At 42.4% G+C, this 23895-nt stretch overlaps 2 protein-coding genes across 2 annotated transcripts in view; both read left to right on the top strand.

The window, feature by feature from the left end:
• Positions 1-2698: 2698 nt before the first annotated feature.
• STMND1 (stathmin domain containing 1) overlaps positions 2699-23895 on the top strand; it is a gene marked incomplete at its 5' end in the record, with an annotated part of 36225 nt that continues 15028 nt past the window's right edge. Inside the window, 5 exon segments of the mRNA XM_082638948.1 lie at positions 2699-2735; positions 5814-5939; positions 6138-6487; positions 18089-18170; positions 18173-18268. Coding sequence (XP_082495074.1) covers positions 2699-2735; positions 5814-5939; positions 6138-6487; positions 18089-18170; positions 18173-18268 — 691 coding nt within the window.
• LOC309813930 (actin-like protein 6A) lies at positions 12842-14276 on the top strand. The gene is given in 2 exon segments (XM_082639126.1): positions 12842-13049; positions 13052-14276. Coding segments are annotated over 2 exon segments (1287 nt in total). The 5' UTR covers positions 12842-12919; the 3' UTR covers positions 14209-14276.

Here is a 23895-nt window from a genome sequence, read left to right as displayed (position 1 = left end):
GGGTGAGGGAAGCATTTTCCATGCCTATATATATATTTAGTTAGTTATATATTAAATATATATATTAGGACGATTAAATATAAATTCAATAACCCTAGGAGGTAGGTATTATTGTTATCTCCTATTTTAAAGATGAGCACACTGAGATTTAGGAAGGTGAAATAATTTCCCAAGGTCAACGATTGATCTTCTCTGAAGCCCAGATTCTTCTCCCCTCTGCTCTTTGCAATGTGGCAAGCATTCCTATGCATATGAATAACTCCGAATGCTTCTTAAAAATGCAGATTCTGGGGCACCCATCTCAGAGATTCTGATCCAATGTGTTTGTTCATAGTGCTGGGAATCTGCATTTATGACAACATGCAGAGATTATTCTGAAACAGATGCTACAGTACCTCACTTTGAGAATAGGTGCTCCAGGGGCTATTAAATATTCAGCATCCTCCTAGTCAAGTCCTTTTATTACAAGAGTGAGGCGCCGGCCCCCAGAGGTTAAACAACTTCCTGGAGGCCAGTCCACTACCGAGCCAGCTGGCCCAGCATTCTTTCCACCACATTCCAGTGGAGAAAAAATTCAAGTCTCTTAGAAAGCTTTGTTCTCCCCCTAGTCTTTCAGTTCTGCAGGCAGCCAAACTCCCCTAGAGCATCAAACAATATGTTCAAGGCCAGAGCGGAAAAATCACACCACTCATTCTAAAAGTCTCAGTGCTGTGTGCCCACGTACTGGCAAAATTAGAAGCAGTGAAAATCATTTAAATATTACTTTTCTTTAATTGTGAGAATATCAGCGTGTGAAAATTGCCATGTGTAACCTTAAGAGTTGTTACAGCTTTCTAAAAAGCGAGTTTGCCTTTCCAACTGCCATTCAGCAAGGACTGGCTGCCCTCTTACACATCCTCATTAAAGCCTCAGCGCAGTCTTAGACCCACAAAAGACCTAAAGGTGGTTCAGAACTGGTTCTTAAGGGTAGATGTAAATGGAAGGCTTATAATTCTATGAGATTATCATGGCTACATTTCCTGTGAAGCTGCCATTCGCCGAGGTATTCCTCTGAGATTGGCATTTTCTCTCTGTATTTACCCAGTTTGTGTTGAATGAGCCAACATCGAGATTGGTGGCTTAATGCCAAGGTTTGGTAAACAATTGTTCCCCTGTTTGTGGGCTTATTCATTTATTTCTGAGTGTTCTCTGACAGAATCTGTCCTATCAAGTCCCTTAGAGGGAGGCCTAAAATACGCTCGCACTCTGCATTTTAGGCAACTCCATTAATTCATCGCTGGTGTCATGGCAAGCTTTCGCACAGGGATTGCAAAAATCTTGATTATGCAAATGTTGTTGTGTGTTTCTTAACAATATGCTGGTATAACTTGCTTTGATTCATAGTAGTTTTATCACACAACCGTTCACAGACAGATCCATGAGGTTTCTAAATGTGCTTGGTTCTGTTACTGAGGCAACCTGCCCCAGTGGATTCCTCAGATATAAACTTCACGTCTGAGCGACACAGTGTGTGCGTGAAGGGGAGGACTGTTTTCCAGAAACACAATGTTTGGGTTGAGGCGTCTGACAAAGGGATGTGAAGAACCAGAACAATATGGGGTTTTTAAATTAGGTCTTTAAATTCAAGATGACACTTGAAATACCACCCTCTTTCTTACAATCTGGTGCTCTTTTTTTCTTTTTCCAGACACTACAAGCGTCCCTGCGCTAAGTCTCAGGATGCAAAACAGCTGAGCAGCACAGGGAAGTTTTGTTGCCTACTCCATAGCCATTCTGTTGAACAGGGCACTCCATCGAAGCAGGGGAGGGTTTTAGCAGTTGAATGAAGCCACTTAACAAAATGTTTCATGGGCCTGGGAGTTGTTAGTTAATGAGATAAATTCCCCTCGTAGGGCAGCTATTTCCTGGGAGTTTTTGGCCCTTCTGGAAGCAGTACAAGCTCTTTCAGGCCGTTAGGGTTCCGCAGAATTATTTCATGCCCTTGTGGGAATTACTTTATCATTTTAAATCAGAGATCAGCAAACATTTTCTATAAAAGGCCAGATAATAAATATCTTCAGCTATGTAAGCCATATGGTCTCTGTCACAACTATTCAACCCTGCCATTGTAGCAAAAAAGCAGTCAGAGATAATATGTAAATGAATGGGAGTGTCTCTGTTCCAATAAAACTTTATTTACAGACAATGGAACTAGGATGCCATGTAATTTTCAGGAATTACTAATTAATGTTCTTTTTTTCCTATATTTTTTCAACCATTTAAAATCTATTCTTAGCTCATGTGTCAGATAAAGACAGGCAGTGGGCCATAGTTTTCCCATCCTTGCTTTCAGCCAATTGACTGATAAAATAGAAATACCAACAGTCATCAGCTTCCCTCATTTACCTAATCCTTAGCAAGCCCTCAAAAATGTCAGCTATTACTGATATAATTAGTCAGTTGGGACACGTTTGGGACTGAAGGTCAGCACAGAATTTTTCTATGCATAGGAAGAATGCTGGTAAACTCAGTGGATTTGGTGGTGGGATTAGAATTGATTTCTCTGACGTCCCAATTCCTAGAAAAGCTTAGGGTCTGAACTAAAATTGTAGAGTTTTCAATGTGAGCTCTGAAACCCCTTGGCTGCGTGGTACCAACCGTTGCCCCCGCCAACCCCCGCCGCCCTGATATACTAACCTTCCCAGTGCTGCGGGGAGACATGACTGCTCTCTGGTTTGCCCGTCATCCCTGGAAGGGTAAGTTTCAGAACAGACAGAAGAGGAAAAGCTACCTCCAGAGCCTGGGTGATGGCAAGTAAGGATTTTCTTTTCTTCTTCACTCTGAGCCACTAACTTGCAAAGATCCTTTCTCTACCAGGGAAGAGGATGAGAAGCTGGTGTGGCACCCAGGCTCCTAGTTGTAATTTTATGTGATAAAGGTGCTTCCTAGACAGAGGATACCTTGATAAAATGAGGCCAGGGTTTCTTTTCCTCTATGCTTGATTGTCTAATAAACTTCATTTTATTCTTCCCTGTCATTTTCCTCCTCGATTCTTTCTCCTTCCTCCCATTTTTCCTTTCTCCTTTCTGCCTTTTGAAGTCATCATTTGATATTCTGACGAGCTCTACACCCTTCCCACTCCAAGTGTGACCCTCTGCAAAAAGCGACAGAAGCACTGGGAGATTTTCAGAAATGTGGGACTTGGGGCTGCACCCTAAACCTACTGAATCATAATCTGCATTTTAACAAGATCTCCAGGGTGAGCACTGTAAAGTTTGGGAGGCCCAAGTCCTTACAATACCCTCGTCGCTCCAGAGAAAAAAAAGCTCAAGACAAACCTCAGGCTTAAATAGATTCCGGAGGGAAGTAAAAACTTGACCTTCCGGAGATTATTCATATCTGAGGAGAAAAATGGAGAGTAGTAGTCAAACTTTAAAGTGAGCAAGTGACAGCCCTACTTGGTTGAGCCTCGAAGGATTTTTCCCTCTAGCAGTCATCCAGGTGGAAACAGGTTATCCAAGACCAGAACAGGATAGTTAAGGACACAGAGCCTGGAGCCTTAGAATGGCGCCCCAGCTCCAGTGAAGGGAGATGTGGAAATGATACCAGCACACATTCTGTGGCTCAGGCTGGGGGTAACAGAGGCCACTTCACTGCAGAGAGAGGTCAGAGGACAGTGAAGAGGGCAGAGGCATTCCTTGGCATTCTGGAATAAACAGCCAGTGGTGTGCTCTCTGGGGGAGGGGGGCTGAGGAGAAAGCCTTTGATTTGTAGCATTTACCAGTTTTCATGGTGTACATAGTCCTACCTTGGCTGATTTTAAACTATCAATGTGATATCACTGAAGGTGGAGTTGGGAAGAGACACACAGTAGCACACCATACAGATACAAGAGACGTCAATAAACTCAGAAACGTAGTAAGTTGTAATAATTAGAAACTGATTAAAATAATTTCCTCTTCTTCAATTAGAAACTGAGGAGTTGTACTTATTACCTTTTTTTTTTTTTTTTTTTCCCGGTACGCGGGCCTCTCACTGCTGTGGCCTCTCCCATCGCGGAGCACAGGCTCCGGACGCGCAGGCTCAGCGGCCATGGCTCACGGGCCCAGCCGCTCCGCAGCATGTGGGATCTTCCCGGACCGGGGCACGAACCCGTGTCCCCTGCGTCGGCAGGCGGACGCTCAACCACTGCGCCACCAGGGAAGCCCTACCTTTGTTTTTAATATAACTAATTTGTGAGTTTATGTAATTTAATTTTTAGTAATGGCTGTGTTGAACACCTAGGTCCAAATATTCCCGAGAATTGGCTCTCATGAGACAGTACAAGCGGGCTCCAGCACATACCTTTAAAAGGGGCATTTTTCTACTTAGAGGGGTGGGATAGGGAGGGTGGGAGGGAGACGCAAGAGGGAGGAGATATGGGGATATATGCTTATGTATAGCTGATTCACTTTTTTATAAAGCAGAAACTAACACACCATTGTAAAGCAATTATACTCCAATAAAGATGTTAAAAAAGGGCCTCCCTGGTGGCGCAGTGGTTGAGAGTCCGCCTGCCGATGCAGGGGATACGGGTTCGTGCCCCGGTCTGGGAGGATCCCATATGCCGCGGAGTGGCTGGGCCCGTGGGCCATGGCCGCTGAGCCTGCGCGTCCGGAGCCTGTGCTCCGCAACGGGAGAGGCCACAACAGTGAGAGGCCCGCATACCGCAAAAAGAAGAAAAAAAAAAAAAAAAAAAAAGATGTTAAAAAAAAGGGGGCATTTTTCACAACTTCGGACTGTAAATGATAGGATGCCTCAAAAGATAGCTGCACAATACTTTTGGGTATCATTCATTCACACTGATGTCCTAGCAAACCTCTGTTCACAGATTGCCTTCAAAGGAAAAAAAAATGATCTGTAGTATTTCACTCTTACAGTTCATCCTACAAACTTCCGTTAAACTTTCTCAAGAACGTTTTATAGGTGTCCTCTGTTTTGAGTTCTAGTTGAGAATTTTTCAGTTTCCAATTGGAACATTTCATGTGACTTATTACACCCATGAGTTAACACTTTCAGAGATGTTCCCAAAACACCATTTTAGCCTGGTTTCAACTCTTCATTCACAAATTTTTAATGCCTGTCGCTCAACAATTATAATGCCTTGGCTTGAGTTTCATCTCATCTTTCCTCTTCTTCAATTTTAGCCAAAGGAAAATTGACAGGCAGCATCCTCACGGCAGTAAGGAGAGAGAGTGAAATGAGCTTAAATGGTATAACGCAAATAATCAGCTTCCTATAACAGAGCTGACCATTAATTTCCTTAGCAGGATCCAGAACTTTTACGACATTTCCAAGAATCCTTTCTCGTATTTGCCTGGTGTTACGGATACACGGGACAGTGAGGCCACCTGGTGCCTCATTCCAGCTCCCTCATTAACTGCCCCCCCTTCTACGTCACTCAACCTCACTGAGCCTAAGTTTGCAGCCTGTAAAATAAGGGGCTGGTAGATAATGTCTAGATCCCTTTCAGCTTTTTTTAAAAAAAATTATTCTGGAAAATAAAAATTAATTGGAAATAGGATAAAAGAAAAAAAATCCAGGAAGAGACAACTTTTTGCTGATTTGGGCAGTCCGCCTGGTCTGCCTTTCTTTGATGGATGCCACCGTTTTAATTCTAAGAGAAATATGCACACCCATCCACCCTCTTTCCTTACAAGGTAACAGCTCATAAAATGCACCTTCCATAAAAATGATTTGCATGACCCATTTCGCGGCTGCTGAGCTGTTTATGATCCTAAAAGTCTGGTTTTCTTCACTGAGTGGGCTTCTGTTTGCGTGACCGTCCCCTCCAGGGTCTCCCTGCGCTACTGCCGTCTGCTGCCAGCCGGGCCGCCTCCACCGTCCACCTGTCCTCAAGCGCTGCTTCCGCCGGCGGGACTCCTACGGTCGCCACAGGGTCTGTAGCCCCAAAGCCAATAGTTTGAGCGCCTGGCTCAGGCAGCAGGGGTGGGGACGTGCCCCACGATGCCTTGGAAAGGAAAAAAAAAAAGAGGTCTCCGCAGGATGCTGGCGCCTAGGGTACTTTTAAAACCAACGTGGCCAGGCAGCGGTCTCTCCCCTCACCAGGCTCGGGAGAGGGCATCCCAGGTGTCCCTTAAACGCCTCCGATCTTGCAGGTCCCAGTTACAAAAGTCCCATTGCCGCCCAGGTCCTAGGTCCGCGTGATGAGGTTTATCGTGGCGACGGTTCCGGGCCACGGCCCTGGTGTCGAGCGCCTCCTGCGGAGCCTTTAAGTGCGCGAGGCGGGAGAGGCTGGAGTTACGGAGGGCGGCGGAGGGAGACGCAGCGCGCGGGGCCGAAACGCAGAGGCGCAGGGACGCGGCGAGGAGCGCTCGAGGGCGCGGAAGGGGCGGCCCGGCCTGAGGAGCGGCGCGCGGCGCGCACCGTGGGCTGCGGACCTTCCCAGGCCGCTGCAGAACAGAGACGTGTTCCCGCGCCTCAGAAGGTCTGGGAAGAGGGATTCAAGGTAAAAACAAAGAGACAAACGGGAACAAAGTCTTCTACCCGTCAGGCCTGGCGATTCCCACGCTTGGAGGCGGCTTGGACGACGGGCAGTGGGTGGGCGGGGAGGGAGCGGCTTTCTTCAGGGGCCGCTTAACTGTTGTCTTAACCGGGTCTCGTGCTGCTACAGGACTAGCTTTTGTGTTTCAAGAGCCCGCGAAGGTGGTCGCACCCCAGGGCAGAGGTAGGAATAACGGGATGAGCGGGGCGTTCGGCACAGAGCTGGGTTGGTGGTGATTCGCAGGGGAAGGTGAGAGTTCCTGGGAGCCGCCATATAATATTGGCTTCCGGAAAGTGGGCCCCTTGGGAGTTCCTTAGCGCTGGAAGAGATCTTAGCAGCCGTCTGGCTGAGCCCTCGCGGTGCTCACAAGAGGATCTAGAAGCCCAGAGAGGTGGACGACTTGCTCGAGGCTCCACAGCTCGTTTGGGGGCAGAGCTGGAGATAGAGCCTAATTGTCAAGAGTCTCGTCCCAGGACTCTGCCCACTCTCCCTCAAGGTTGCATCTTCCGTAATTCTTCTGGAGGAAAGAATAGGCCCTTTTTTCTAGGGTAGTGTTTGGAGGGATGGGCTGGGGGAGGCGGAAATGCGGTCCATGATTCTTTACATCCTCACCACCGGGGTGAGATTCCACAAACAGAACTAGGAACCCACAAAGGTTCCTTCCGGAGCGGTTACCCAAAGACAGTGTTACCATATAATTTATCATCCAAAGCAGAATACTCTTAAGAATGGAAGGGAACCCTATTAATAACTTTGCCCAGACAGTCTGATATAAGCCCATACTGTCTGCCTCAAACCAAGACTTAAGGTCACCCCTCCTGAAGCGCATTTTTGGAACTACAGTTTAAAGAGCACACACTTTCTCTCAGCAGGTGATGGGCAAGATATTCTTCAGTATCAGTTACAGCACCTACTGTGTGTGAGTCCATCAAAAACAAACCAGAGGCAGCTAAAGGCTGGGACTCAGGCTTAGTCCCTGGTGCCCTGGGGGATGCCTGTCCCCAGATGCCCACCCATCTCAACATTGTTTTCTGCTTTCCATTCCAACCGCCACTGTCTGCCTTTAGGGCCCCATTACCTATTATTGGGCCTTTCTGCCTCTCCCATCACCACCCTAACCAGGCTATCTTGCTAAGAAAAAAATTCCCTGCAGTGTGCACAAGTTTACATTTGGTCCTACCGGTCTCTGTAATGTCATCCTCTGATCCCCAGGTGCTCTCATTCCTGGACCCTCAGGTCTGCCAAGCCAAGAACCTGCAGTGCTCAGTTCCTCCAGGCTTCCTCACGCTCCGTGCCTTTCCCCATGCCATTCCCTCTTCCAGGAATGCCTCCCTGGGCCCCATTTCCCGTCCGCCTCGTGAAATCCTACTTTTCCTGTCAGCGCTGAGCCCAAGCACCACTGCCCAAGTACTCTGGTGCTCCCTTATCACGTGGTAAATGTTTGTTTAAAGCTGCTTCTCCCTAATAGATTTATGGGTTTCTTGGGAGCAATTTGGTCATCTTTGTTATTATTCATCACTGCTGTGGAGTAACATTAAGAATGCTGTTTTTCCCTCTCCTTTTCCAAAAAATAATGTGATTTAAAAATACTAATCCATTTTGCTTTTCCTGTTTTGTGCAAAAATCTTTTAAAATTTATTTTACTGGCATGATTACATATAAGAAGACTTCAGTAGAAGAAAAGTTTCACTATTTGAATTTGTTTTCTGGCCATTTATCATTTGTCCCATTTCATGGTTATTACTGAAAATAATTTTGTTGTATAGAGAAGAAGGAGTGCTAAAAAGCAATCCTCTCCAAGTGTCAAATGCACTAGGTCCCTTTGGGCCAAGCATCTCAAGGCCTGGGAGGGGTTTGGGTTTCTTCCTGAATTTCCTTGCTTGGATTTTGGTACAAGACTCCTAATTAGTCTCCCTGGGTGCTTCCTTCATGACCAGCCTCCACCTGCCCTGCAGCTCCAATCTTCCACATGACCTCCAGAGGGATCGTTCTAAAATAAAATCCGATTATGTCATTTCTCTGCTGAAAAAAATTCAGTGACCCACTAGGTAGACCCACCAACCAATGGTCAAGAATGTGACTACCTAGGTTTGATTTCTGGATTCACCACTTGTTAGTTGTGTGACTTTGGTTAAGTCATTTGACCTCTCTGTGCCCTGGTTTCCTTATCTGTAAAATGAGGGTAATAATAGTTATTTTATAGAGTTGTGAGGATTAAATGAATTGAATTCACATTAAGTGCTCATACCAAAGCTTGGCACAGAATAAGCACTTGATATTAATTATTACAATCACTATTATTACCATGATTTATGTGAGATAAAATCCTAAGTTCTAAGCGTGCCTTACTAGCGACTCTCGAGCTGACGCCTGTCAAATTCTCCAGTTTCATCTCTCCTTTCCCTCCGATTCTGGTCAGACCTCACCACGTGTTCCCCAACCCCACTCTGTTCCTACCTCTGTTCCTTTGCACCTGTTCTCTTTCCTTCAGACCTTTCCTTCTTTGTCTTCCTGGACCACAGGCACATATGCCCCCAGGTTTCAATCTGACTCAAGACCACTCTTTGCAGTCCCCCTGCCCCCGCCCCTATGCTGGCGGAGTGGACCTTACACCTTCTCCTATCATATTTCAGAACATTTCATTGTACTTATTTGTTTCCATGCTTGCCTCCCATCCTAAGCTATTACTGAGGAAAAGAACTGCTTTTTGTCTTTGTGTCTCCAGTGCTTGGTGCAGAGCAGACATTAACGCCCGTTTCTTGGGTGACTGCATGTCCCTCCCAGCTCCTTCAATTCCTTAGCATCTTCCTGTCTCCTAGTAGCATAACTAGACTAATGACAGTCAGCAAGGAGGAAATTTAATATGAAAATAACCTGAAAATGGACTCAGAGTGGACTCACGCCTGTACCTCTCTTTCCCTACCCCAGGCATTTGACTTTGGAAATCTGATCTGGGAAAAGTATGATTATTAATTAAACACTCTCAGGCTGTCAGAACAGTACTTTTTGCTACCTTCATAAATGCATAGGGCTGAGAGTTTACTAGTTCGGCAGTGTCTTTTAAATGAGATGAACATGTTTGCTTGCATGAAATATTTATGTTTCTTAGTGGCACGACTTCAAAATATTCTGAATCAAACTTCTTGAGATCTGCCTCCAGAGTTTCTGTTCACTCTCTCTTAAAGTGGAAAGAGGACATGGTAATAAAATAATGCATAATAAGGAACGCATGGGAAACTTTTCTTATTTGGAGAAATGCTCTTCTTCTATGTGATTAACTCAGAGTTTCTTGCTTAATATATAAAAGGGGAGAGACTAGATTGGAATAGATGATCTCTAAGTATCCTTCACAGTTTTCCCCTAAACTTTGACAAGAAAATTCTTGTTTGTCGTCAGTAAAAGGGGCTAACTTTTAAAGTACAATTAAAAAAAATATATATATATATACACACATTGTAAAGCAGTTATACTCCAATAAAGATGTTAAAATATGAATATATATATATATATATAAATTTCTGTTTGGTTTTTGGAGGGTTGCTATTTATTATTACATTTGAAGTACACTAGAAAAAAATCAAAATTTGATGAGAAAATTCTTCCTATATGTCTACAGACAAATATATTTATAAAATGCATCTGCCAATAATTTGATTTAAGAAGGTTTCAGCTCCAGGGAGCCTTGACAAATGACTCCCTCCCTCCAAGCTGTTTGGCAAATTTGTTTCCCCAAAGCTTTAGAACACAACATATAATACTGCCAGACCAACCAACCAACCAACCAACAAACAAAACACCTTTCTGTAGTTAAAAGTTATACCTTTTTCGGAATGCTGATAATTTCCATGCATAGCTGTTACCTTGGAATTCACAGTTTTTCAGTTCTGTCTAAAATTTATCAATTTTTATTAAGACAATGAAGCATAAAATGAAATTGATACAAAATGTGGAAACATTGAATCTGTACTTCTGCTACAACTTCATCTCAAGGAAAAAATAAAACCTTCCACCCCCTTCCCCCGGTACCATTGCAGACAGACTTCTTATTGGTGTGAAAACGTAAACTGCACGCATAGGTAGACCAGGAAAACTGTCTATGCCGTATCCCTGTGAGGCATAGATCTAATTAATTTGTAAATATCTCTCATCTTTGGACTATGTCTATTCTCAAGTCTAGATTATGAAATTGGGTGTTAAAATGTCCAGAATGTGTTGCACATAGATAAGACGTTTGAAAGACTTCTTAGTTTGCAAAAGAGAAAAACCTTAAATTTCTGCTCTGGAAACTGAAGGCTGGTGTATGTTCTTTTATGCTGGAAGCTTGTGTTTCATTGGCTACAATTTAAGTTTCGGTCACTGACAGAGCTTGAAGGCAGACCATATCTAAATAAGCATAAATGGGAAAGTTCCTTGCTCAGGCCTGGATGAATTGCTTTGTTGAAACAATTGGGAGGTTGTTCAGGGTTGTGGAATTTAAAGCTATTTTGACTTGTAGTTGACAGATTATCTTTGTGAAAAGCCACGTGTTAGACTGAAAACATTCAAGTTTGCTCTCAGTTCCAATATGGGCATTTTGTTTATTGTTGTTGTTAAATCAGTTCCCTGTTTCAGGATCTCCACTGGGAAATCTTAAATGGCAAAATTAGTCCCTGTGTGTAACTCAGTGCTTTACTATGTTCAAAAAACGATGGATCTGCGAAACAAAGTGAACTCGTCAAAGTAACTGTCTTACTATCACTGTAGATATTGGTTTTTAATAGTTCATTTGGAAAGAGGGACAATATAATCTTTACCTTCAGTGTGAACTGTGAGCCCCTAAAAGATAAATATCAGACATGGCCTCCTTTTCCTTTGTTATATAAAATACGTGTGTGTGTGTGTGTGTATTTCATATTATATATATTTCGTATAACAAAGGAAAAGGAGGCCCTGTCTGATATGATTGTTATTATATAATAACATAGCATGTAATATGTAAAGACTCTTTTCCTGGGTCAGCTTACCATTCAGGGGCTACATGGGCAGTAACTGAGTCTGTGAAGAAAGAGATGGAGAGAGAAAGAGAAAAGCATGTAGATCCTCTCACACTTTCTCCTTGTGCTGAGTCATAGTACAGATCTGTTGAGTTTTTATTCGCTTACTTGTTTGTTCAGTTGGTTGATTTTTCATATTTTCCCGTGTAGTTCTGAGCCACAGAACTAATTAACCATCAGCACAATGAACTGATGTTGGTTTGACTGGAGTGATCATGTACTGTAAACAGGGCGATAAGCGATGCGAGTCTCCCTACGAACGTGTGAGAATCGCTAATTGAATTCTGAGAACCCGGGGTGACAGGGGCCCACAACCTGGCTATGGTGATTTCTCCTTAGCCTCTGAGGGAGCTTTGGAATGCTTCCAGAAAGTGGTCAAATGTGCTTAGGTTTTTAAATTGGTATGATTTTTATTGTGAAAGTCCCAAGAGTTTCTTGTCAGTGTCCTGGCTTTTTATTGTTTTCCTGAAGGGAATGTTTTCTGTTTAGTTCCTAGAGTCATAATTTAGAGCCAGAAGGGACCTCTCTCCTTTAAACTGAAGCTCTGAGAGGTCCGTTATCCACCTTTCTAATATTTCGGGGCCCACCTCTTTCCCCCATTTTCACTTCCACGGTCCTAGTTCATGCTTAATCCAATCCCACGTGGCCAACTGTCATCATCATAACTGGTCGCTCTGTTCTGTCTCATCCTTCCTTCTACTCCTGCCATTTGCACTAGCCCAAAAGTGATTTTTCTAAAAATCATACCTGATGCTTGTATTTTACATCCATGTGTAAAAATCCTACAGAAGATTTCCGTTGCCTTCAAAATAAAATGACACGTCTTTACCTGTCGCAAAAGACTTTCCCACCTCAGCACCCACCACTTTCTACCCCAGTCTATTTCTGCTAAACTGGAATAATTCAAGTTCCTCGGCACACCATGTTGTTTCACACCCTATCTTTGTGTGTACTTTTTCCTATGTCTAGAATGACCTTTTCTCCTTCCCCACTGGAAGCTCATTCATTTCATCAAGACTCAATCCAGGCATTTCCTCGTTGATACCATTCGTGACCCCCAACAAGACACACACGTGTATCTGTGTGACAGGGCTGTGCTGAAAAGAGTGGGAGTTGGAGGGTGGACTCTTGAGGCCCTTTGAAGTTTCAGAGGAGAAGAAGGTCACCCCTTGGGCCAAAACAGTAAAATCAGTAGACATTTAAAAAATAGCTAGAAGGGTGTGGACACCAATTTGTTGCCTGAGGGGGGTGGCGGTGGAAGTTAAGGGAGTTGGGGGCCAGTGCTTTTCGGGACCCGCAGTCGCGGCTGTTGCAGTCACTTCGCCGGGTGGCCTTTAGCGTAGGAGTCACATCGATAGCAGCCATGAGCAGCGGGGTGTACGGGGGAGATGAAGTTGGAGCCCTTGTTTTTGACATTGGATCCTATACTGTGAAAGCTGGTTATGCTGGTGAGGACTCTCCCAAGGTGGATTTCCCTACGGCTATTGGTCTGGTGTAGAAAGAGGAGATGGAAGTACATTGATGGAAATAGATGGTGATAAAGGCAAACAAGGCGGTCCCACCTATTACATAGATACTAATGCCCTGCGTGTTCCGAGGGAGAATACAGAGGCCATTCCACCACTGAAAAATGGGATGGTTGAAGATTGGGGTAGTTTCCAGGCTATTTTGGCTCATACCTCCAAAATGCATGTCAAATCAGAAGCCAGCCTGCATCCTGTTCTCATGTCAGAAGGACCGTGGAATACCAGAGCAAAGAGAGAGAAACTGACAGAGTTAATGTTTGAACACTACAACATCCCTGCATTCTTCCTTTGCAAAACTGCTGTTTTGACAGCATTTGCTAATGGTCATTCTACTGGGCTTATCTTGGACAGTGGAGCCACTCATACCACTGCAGTTCCAGTTCACGATGGCTATGTCCTTCAGCAAGGCATTGTAAAATCCCCTCTTGCTGGAGACTGTATTACTATGCAGTGCAGAGAACTCTTCCAAGAAATGAATATAGAACTGATTGCTCCATATATGATTGCACCAAAAGAAGCTGTTTGTGAAGGATCTCCAGCAAACTGGAAAAGAAGAGAGAAGTGGCCACAGGTTACAAGGTCTTGGCACAATTACATGTGTAACTGTGTTATCCAGGATTTTCAAGGCTCAGTACTTCAAGTATCAGATTCAACTTACGATAAACAAGTAGCCACACAGACGCCAGCTGTTCATTATGAATTCCCCAATGACTACAACTGTGATTTTGGAGCAGAATGGTTAAAGATTCCTGAAGGATTATTTGACCCTTCTAATGTAAAGGGGTTATCAGGAAATACAATGCTGGGCGTCAGTCATGTTGTCACTTCAAGTGTTGGAATGTGCGATATTGATATCAGACCAGGTCTCTGTGGCAGCGTTATAGTGGCAGGAGGAAACACGCTAATACAGAGCTTTACTGACAGGTTGAATAGAGAACTCTCTCAGAAAACACCCCCAAGTATGCAGTTGAAACTGAGTGCAAATAATACAACAGTGGAACAGAGGTTTAGTTCATGGATCGGTGGCTCCATTCTAGCTTCTTTGGGCACCTTTCAGCAGATGTGGATTTCCAAACAAGAATATGAAGAAGGAGGGAAGCCGTGTGTGGAAAGGAAATGCCCTTGAGAAGAGTTCCCAAACCTCTACCTTCTGTGTCACCTTATGTTTCATAGCTTTAGTGTACTCAGGAAAAGAACAACCATCTTTTGTAGAATGTTTATACATTTTTGCATATTTCAGTTTCCACTTAAATTTTTTAAGGCTTTAACTGGCTCTATAAATTAAAATAAGTTTGTGCTTTCCTTGAAATGCACTTATTATAAGCATTTTATAATTTTGTATAAATGTCTATTTTCTCTAAATATTTTGCTTTCAGTAAAATGCTTTCCAACTCCGTTTAGTATATTACCACTGGGTTGGTAGAATTGCTTTTTATTGACTAGTAAAACTTACTGCCTATATTTTTTACCTTAAGCTTTTAAAATTAAATAAAAATTACTAGCCCCCCCCCAAAATAGCTAGAAGACAATAGTCTGTAGTAGATGCTTATGTTCTTGCCTCTTCTAGGGATACTATAGAGGATTCCTCTGGTAAGTGTGTCTTAGATGGAGAAGAAGTTGGCTGATAACATCTACTAGAGGCCTTGACTTCCATTGAATGAGGAGTGGGAAAGAAAAGTTTTTCTGAACATATTAATTTACTTCCTTTCAAAATAAATGACAGTTCTTTAAATCAAATTAATTTAGCTTTCTGAAAGACTCCTTATATTTTCCTTCTTTTACTGTGGAATTATGAAAAATTTGACATGGACCAGCATTTTGGAGTTGGTGGTTTACTAAATCACCTATAAGCCCCTTTTATGCCATGTTTCAGCCTATTTACAAGCAGTGAAACTGTGGTATGGAGACATAGACATCCTTAAAGGAGAAGGTGGGATTGTAAGTCAGTGCAGGATTTATAGAAGGCCCTCTGGAAACATATTAATACCAAGTGTGTATATCCTCCGACTCAGTAGGTCTACATCTAGGAATTTATTCTCATGGAAGGATTGGGTGAGTTCACACTAATGTATATGCACAGATATTATACCAGTTCTGTTTATTATATCGAGAAGTTAGAAACCTAGATGTCCTTCAGTAGGTGGTTTAGTTACATAATGGACTGCAATGCAATCGTCAAATAAACAACTACTCTCACCATTAAATAGAATGAGATAGACCTGTACGTATTGACATAGATAAATGTCTCTGATATATAATAGTTAATAGAAAAAAAAAGTTTACAGAAATGCAATATATCACTTAATATATAATCTGATTTCTTTTGTTTTTTAAACAGCTTTATTGAAATGTAATCCACATATATTGATACAATTCATCCATTAAAATGCACAATTCACAACCATCACCACAAGCTAATTTTGGGACACTTTTGTCCCCCTAAAAGGAACCACTCTCCATTGGCAGCCAACAGGCATTTCCTGAGAAACCACTAAATCCGCCTTCTGTTTCTATTAATCTGCCTCTTCTGAACATGTCATGTAAATGGAATGATCTTTGTTACTGGCTTCTTTCACTTAGTATAATGTCAGGTGTCACCTGTATTGTAGCGTGTATCTACTGATACACGTAAGTCAATAAAAAGCTTCATTGCTTTTTATTGCCAAATAATATTCCTTGGTATGGATAGGGCACATTTAATTTATCTGGTCATCAGTTGCTGGACATTTGGGTTGTTTCCACTTTTTAGATATTTGAATAATAACTATGAACATTTGTGTGCAAGATTGTGTATGAACAGACGTTTTCATTTTGCTTGGGTGTATACTTAGGGGTGGAATTTCTGGGTCATCTGGTAACTCTATGTTAAGAGGAAATTTTTGAGGAACTCTTAAATCATTTTCCAAAGTGGCTGCACCATTTTACATTCCCACGGCAATGTACAAGGGTTCCAATTTTTCCACATCCTTGACAACACTTCTTATGATGTGTCTTTTTCGTGATAGTCATCTTAGTGTGTGTGAAGTGGTATCTCATTGTGGTTTTGATTTACATCTCCCTAATGACCAATGATATTGAACATCTTTTCATATGCTTACTGGCCAATTCCAATTTATTTTTAAAGATTATAGTTATATAATCAAACATATTTGGGAAGTTATATACTAAGATATCAATAATGCTTCTGTCTAGGGAATGGTCTTTCTTATTTTCTACTGCGTTTCTATATCAGTCAGGGTTTTACCAAAGAATCAGAACCAGTAGGATGGATGAACAGATAGATAAATAGATGTATTATAAGGAATTGGCTTATGCAATTATAAGGGCTGGCAAAGCAAGTCCAGCACCCATACAATAGAATAGGTGGTCCAGAAAGCTAGGCTGGAGCTGAAGCTGCATCTACAGAATTCCTTCTCCCTCAGAGAAACCTCGGTTCTACTCTTAAGGCCTTCAACTGATTGGATGAGGCCCACCCAGATTATTTGAGGATCATCTCCTTTACTTATAGTCAACTAATTGTAGATGTTAACCACATCTACCAAATACCATAACAGCAAAGCCTAGATTAGTGTTTGATTGAAACAAAAACAATAATGGTAGTTTCATTTTTAAAAAGGCTTTTAGGAAATTGAGTTATTTGTAGTGAGGTGGATGGACCTAGAGTCTGTCATACAGAGTGAAGTAAGTCAGAAAGAGAAAAACAAATACCGTATGCTGACACATATATATGGAATCTAGGGGGAAAAAATGGTTCTGAAGAACCTAAGGGCAGGACAGGAATAAAGACACAGATGTAGAGAATGGACTTGAGGACACGGGGAGGGGGAAGGGTAAGCTGGGACGAAGTGAGAGAGTGGCATGGACATATATGCACTACCAGATGTAAAATAGATAGCTAGTGGGAAGCAGCTGCATAGCACAGGGAGATCAGCTCTGTGCTTTATGACCACCTAAAGGGGTGGGATAGGGAGGGTGGGAGGGAGGGAGAGGACATGGGGATATATGTACATGTATAGCTGATTCACTTTGTTATAAAGCAGAAACTAACACACCATTGTAAAGCAGTTATACTCCAATAAAGATGTTAAAAAAAATAAATAAAAAGGCCTTATACATAGCAGTATCTTTACTTTTCACATTTTTTTTTTTTTTTTTTTTTGCGGTACGCGGGCCTCTCAGTGTTGTGGCCTCTCCTGTTGCGGAGCACAGGCTCCAGACGTGCAGGCTCAGCGGCCATGGCTCATGGGCCCAGCCGCTCCGTGGCATGTGGGATCTTCCCAGACCAGGGCACAAACCCGTGTCCCCTGCATCGGCAGGTGGACTCTCAACCACTGCGCCACCAGGGAAGCCCTACTTTTCACATTTGATGATTAAACTTGTTCATCTTGGTATCCTCCAGAATACTCAGCATAATAGCTTGTACCTGGTAGATTCCTATTAGTCACTGTGTTAGATTCCTACTGCTGCTGTAACAAATTAATGTAAGTTTAGTGGCTTCAAACAACACAATTTTGTTCCCTCACAGTTCTGGAGATCAGAAGTCCAAAATTGGTTCCACTGGGCTAAAGTCAAGATGTTTGCAGGGCTGGTTCCTTTCAAAGGCTCTGAGGAGAGAATCTTTTTCCTCGATTTTTCCAGATTCCTCGGCTGGTGGCCCTTGCTGCATCTTCATTGCTGGTACTGCAGCATCTCCAACTGTGTCTGTGCTTCTGATGTCGCATCACCATCTCCTTCTCTGTGATCAAATCTTTCTCTGCCTCCCTCTTCTAAGGACACCTGTGATTACATTCAGAGCCCACCTGGATAACCTGGGATACTCCTGCTATCACAAGGTCCTTAATTTAATCACACCTGCAAAGAAAGTCCCTTTTGCCACATAAGGTCACATTGACAGGGTGCTGGGTACTACTCAGCTATTCACAAAGCAGACCGTGTGGCATTTTCATTTTCCAAGAAACCATTTTTTAAGAAATCTTGACTCTTACAAAGCCGTTCCCTTTTCACAGGCTGATGTCGGTGCGGCTCATTCCGGGGAGAATTTCAGACCCCAGATTGAAGCTACGCTGCCCAAGGATAATGTGGGCAGCTGTGGAAGCTGGACAAGCAGGCCCAGTTGGGAAGCTTACCTGGAACCATTCCAGAAAGTTCCCCATTTCCTAGTGAAAGAAACGGAAGAATAAATTCAGGTAACAGCCCCTGTTCATGTTGATCTATATAAAATACTGTTTCTCTGAATGTATTTTATAATGTGTGTTTGGTGACTTATCACAGCTTTGTGAGCCAGGCAGTGCTTCAAATGTCAAGGTCCCATCTCCAAGACATAGCCTTAGGCCTTCATTAGGTGAGTAAGTAATACTAACCATTAATCTTCTTGTTGATGACATAATTAAAACTATCTTTTTTTAAACTAAGAGCCTTTATTGGTGGTTGGGATAAGGCCTTGGGAATACGAGTTGCACAGGCTTTAGTTAAATTCCTCAAAACTTCCACTATGTTAACATCTTTCCAAGGCAAAGTTCTACATTTGAAAAATTAAGTAAAATCTACATCAAACTTTTTCTCTTGTCTCTCCCCATTCGAAGTTATAAGCAAATGTACAATAAAAATATCTTTCAAAAACATAAAAGATGTGATGTTGACCTGGTGTGTTCTTTAGAAACTATTTGTGGTTTTTCCTGTGGTATGTTTTCACTTTACTTGAGTTACCCTTCTGTTGTTAAGAGCTCTTGTTTCTGTTTCATCAGCCTTTGAAACAAATTGAACTTAACAGACTTCAAGGAAGACTTATTTGGGGTTGGGGGAGGCTTTCATTTCCTTCCTCATTGCTGTAGTTTCTTCCCTAGGGACCAGTTAGAGTTGGAAAATAGATTGGATAGTAAGTGAGATTCTTTTTCCTGGACTTTTGTAGCAACTCGGGTTATGACAAATTTCCTTTTTTAATACGCTTTTTATTTATTTTTTAAGTTGAAGTATAGTTGATTTACAATATTATGTTAGTTTTTAGGAGTACAGCATAGAGATTCAGTATTTTTACAGATTATACTCCATTAAAAGTAATTACAGGGTAATGGCTGTAATTCCCTGGGCTATAAAATATGTCCTTGTTGTTTATCTATTTTATACGTAGTAGTTTGTATCTCTTCATCACCTACCCCTATCTTGCCCTTCCCCTCTTCACTCTCCCCTTCGGTAACCACTAGTGGGTTTTCTATACCTGTGAGTCTGTTTCTGTTTTGCATATGCATTCGTTTGTGTTACTTTTTAGATTCCACATATAAGTGATATCGTACAGTATATTTCTTTCTCTGACTTATTTCACTAAGCATAATATTCTCTAGGTCCATCACAAATTTCACATTTGCCCTCGTCTTGTGCTTCTGATAGGGTGTAGCATGACCTCTGAGGGTGAAGGAGGAGATGGCGGATGCAGGGCAGGGATGGCCCCTTCCTCTACCTCTGTGTTGGGCCAGCACATGTATTTTTTCTCTCTGATGATTCTGTTGATGAGAATCCCTCCGAGACTGCAACACGAATGCTCAATATCCATGTGTTAACAGACTAGAGATTGTTAGGAGGACAGGGGTGCCCTCGGACAGGCAGTCCTGCCATCTGTACACCGCTGAAAGCAGTATGGGGAGGGAGGGCCCCAGGTAAGCAGGATGGTGCTAAGAGAGACCAGCGCGGGAGGGACTGAACCACCAAAGCAGGTGTTTTCAAAATGTAGTGTAAATTCGTTTTCAGGAAAGCTCTTCCCACAGGATGAATAAGAACCAGTATCCTGAGCTTTCTATTTGTTCTCTACCCAGTTTCCTCACTGTCTCCTCTCCATCCCTGCTCTTCACAGCCACGGAGTATATTTGTTAAAAATTTCAAGGTTGGGCTTCCCTGGTGGTGCAGTGGTTGGGAGTTCGCCTGCTGGTGCAGGGGACATGGGTTCGTGCTCTGGTCCGGGGGGATCCCACATGCCGCGGAGCGGCTGGGCCCGTGAGCCATGGCCACTGAGCCTGCGTGTCCGGAGCCTGTGCTCCGCATCGGGAGAGGACACAACAGTGGGAGGCCCTTGTACCGCAAAAAAAAAAAAAAAAAAAAAAAATTTCAAGGTTCACACAACATTGTAAATCAGCTATACTTCAATAAAATTTTTTTTAATTTCAAGTTTCACACTAACATTTCCCAAGTATTTCCTTTTAGTAAGAAAACAAAACAAACTAACACTTCTGTGGAATTCCCTGGTGTTCCAGTGGTTAGGACTCTGAACGCTCACTGCCGAGGGCCCGGGTTCAATCCTTGGTCGGGGAACTAAGATCCCACAAGCTGCATGGCACGGCCAAAAACAAAAACAAAGAAAACAAAACAAACAAACAAACAAAACTTCTGATTTTGAGAAGTTTCAGATAAGAAAAGTTGTCCAAAACAAAGAATGCCTGTATTCTTTCACCCAGATTCCCCCAAAGTTAATGTTGTACCACATTTGTGTTATCACTGTCCCCTCTCTTCCCTCCCTCCCTCTTCCCTCTCCCCCCTTCTCCCATATACATCTATATTTTTTCTGAGAGTAAGTCACAGACATCATGATACTTTACTCTTAAATATATCAGTGTGCATTACCTAAACACAAGAACATTCTTTGCAAAATCGCAGCACAAGGATCCAAATCAGACAGTTACCACTGATGCAGTACCGTTATCTCACCTATTCAGATTTTGTCCGTTGTCTCACAAATGTCCTTTAGAAATAAATTTCTGGTTCAAGATCTAATGCAGAATCACACGTTTAATGTAGTTGTCATGTGACTTCAGTTTCTTTTAATCCGGAACAATTCCTTGGCTTTTTTTGTCCTCTAAAACCTTGATATATTGGGAGATATAAGCCACTTACTTTGTAGAACATTCCTCAGTTTGGGTTTGTCTGATATTTCCTCATGATTAGGTTCAGAATATGCATTTTTAGCAAGAATACCAAAAATGATACTGTATCCTGCTTAGTACATCAAATCAGGAGGTAGGTGATACCTATTTTTGACTTTTACTGTGGGTTTTGTTTTTTGGTTTTTTTTTTGCCATTCTGAAGGGTTGTTTTTTTTTTTTTTTTTTCTTTTTGCGGTATGCGGGCCTCTCACTGTTGTGGCCTCTCCCGTTGCGGAGCACAGGCTCCGGATGCGCAGGCCCAGCGGCCATGGCTCACGGGCCCAGCCGCTCCGCGGCACATGGGATCCTCCCAGACCGGGGCACGAACCCGTATCCCCTGCATCGGCAGGCGGACTCTCAACCACTGCGCCACCAGGGAGGCCCTGAAGGGTTTTTTTAATGTAGTAAAAGTTATCAATCTTTCTTTCATTGAATCTAGATTTTGAGACATAGCTAGAAAGCCTTTCTCTACACCAAGATTAAAGACAGGGCTTCCCTGGTGGCGCAGTGGTTGAGAGTCCGCCTGCTGATGTAGGGGATACGGGTTCGTGTCCCGGTCCGGGAAGATCCCACATGCCACAGAGCGGCTGGGCCCGTGAGCCATGGCTGCTGAGCCTGTGTGTCCAGAGCCTGTGCCCCGCAACGGGAGAGGCCACAATAATGAGAGGCCCGCATACCGCAAAAAAAAAAAAAAAAAAAAAAAAAAAGATTAAAGACAAAGCCACCCATGTTTTCTTGCATAATTTCACTTTTTACACTTATGCTTATGAAATTTCTAATGGCATGAACTGATGCTACTGTAAATATTAACTACATAAGAAATAAAACTGGATGTTCAGTATGATGTCAAATTTATAAAAATTAAATTTCATATGTTAACTGGCAACCTCTGAAAGGTAAGAGTATGGACATTTTAATTTTCCTCTTTACTCTTTTTTATATATTCCAAATTTACTCTGATAACCACGTATTTCTTTTATAATCAGAAAGAAGCACAATGTTATTTTTATTTTTATTTTTTTTGTGGTATGCAGGCCTCTCACTGTTGTGGCCTCTCCCGTTGCGGAGCACAGGCTCCGGACGCACAGGCCCAGCGGCCATGGCTCACGGGCCCAGCCGCTCCGCGGCACGTGGGATCCTCCCGGACCGGGGCACGAACCTGCGTCCCCTGCATCGGCAGGCGGACTCCCAACCACTGCGCCACCAGGGAAGCCCGCCCAATGTTGTTTTTAAACATTCCCCCAATAGTCTTCAGTGTCCCAAGAAATCATGAATATTAGTTGAAATGACTGATGTAGTCCAGGGATTTCTGTATAAGTGAGCTACTGTAAATGTCAAGCCAAGTACTTTGGTAGACTCAGAAAAGAATGGATAGAAATGGTTAAAATATTTCTATTATGGTAGTGACAGATGTCAACGATGACATTCTTTTTAAGAACATCCTGAGCGAGAAGTGGACCATGACCAGTGGGAGCCATTTATTGATACATAACCTATTTGGGAAGGAGTACAGTGAGGTGGTGAAGAGCGTGAATGCTAATGTCAAATAGACTTGGATTCAAATCCTAGTTAATTCACTTACTGCTTGTGTCACCTTGAGCAAGTTAATTAGCCTCTCTCATATAGTTTATGTATAAAATAGAGATACGAACACCTCTGTCACAGAATCTATGTTTGAATTAGATCTTACAAAGAACATAAAGTACTTAATATAGTGCCAGGCACATGAGTGCTCAATAAAGGGTCATTATTATTATTATTTTGACCCTTTCAGATAAGCCCACCTTCTAACCAAAAAATCATTCTAATTCCTTGAAGAGGATTCACCTCTTCTTTATTGATTTTTTTTCTGTTCTTTTAGTTTCTAGTTTACCTCCTTGACACCTATGCTTTACTACTCTGTACCAAAATCTGTACGGAGCACTTTAAAGTGAGAACTGACTCTATTTCAAACACGTGTATGAGTGGAAGACGTAGCACTGGAAAGGTGATAAGACTATAGGAAATTCGTTGGAGTTAATTGCAGTGGGCAATTAGAGAAGTCTCTGATACCAGGAAAGTTAATATTCTGAAGTGAGAGACATCTGGTTTGTGTGTGTGTGTGCGCGCGTGTGTGTTTTTCCTGTCTTCCCATTACAAATTCATGAAAACTGTCTTTGTTAACCAGTGGGTTTAGAAATTTTCATACAAAGATTCCATCCACTGGATGAAATGGACTTCTTAAAATAGAAGAGAGCTCATTTCTGAGGACCCCTCATTGCACCTTTATTTTATGAGGTTGTAAAAACAGATGCTTGCTTGCTTATTTATATAATTGGGTGATTTGTAATGGGAACGGTCTCTCTCATTAGTGCTCCCCTCTAAACTATTTCAGTGCCATTTTTAGAATAAAAATTTAGCTACCACTCGACTCCAATTCTGATTTGGTTCAAAGACTCTTTTCAAAAAGGCATGCTTTTACTTATGTAGATTTAGCAGATGGCGTAATTGTAAACTCAGGGTTGCAGAACTAGAAGTCTCTTGGCAACAGCACGCTGTTTATCCTTTGTATACAAAGCATAGAAACCAAACTGCAACTCAGAGTCACTGAAAGACTATCTCATTCGTGGCTATGGTTTAGCTTCATAATTATTGCACAGAACCTGTATAATCGTATCCAAGTGTGTAAGTGTTGTTACAACAAAAAAGTAGTACATAGCAGCACAAGAAAGACTTTTTGTTATGTTAATATTTGACCTGCTAAGTAAACAGTATATTATGTTGATGTGTATCCTCTGTAAGTACATTAAGGATTTGAAGTTCAAAGGATTATAAAGATTTGTGGTAGAAACAGATATTTAACTACAAGTGTTGAGACTAAGAGTTAATTAGCATGATTTATAAGGCATGTATTTAGCATTTGATTG

The sequence above is a fragment of the Mesoplodon mirus genome (assembly GCF_964341445.2).
Source record: "Mesoplodon mirus genome assembly, chromosome: 12".
NCBI lineage: Eukaryota > Metazoa > Chordata > Mammalia > Artiodactyla > Ziphiidae > Mesoplodon > Mesoplodon mirus.
The sequence above is the reverse complement of the archived record's forward strand: the minus strand, read 5'-3'. Positions and strand labels throughout refer to the sequence as shown.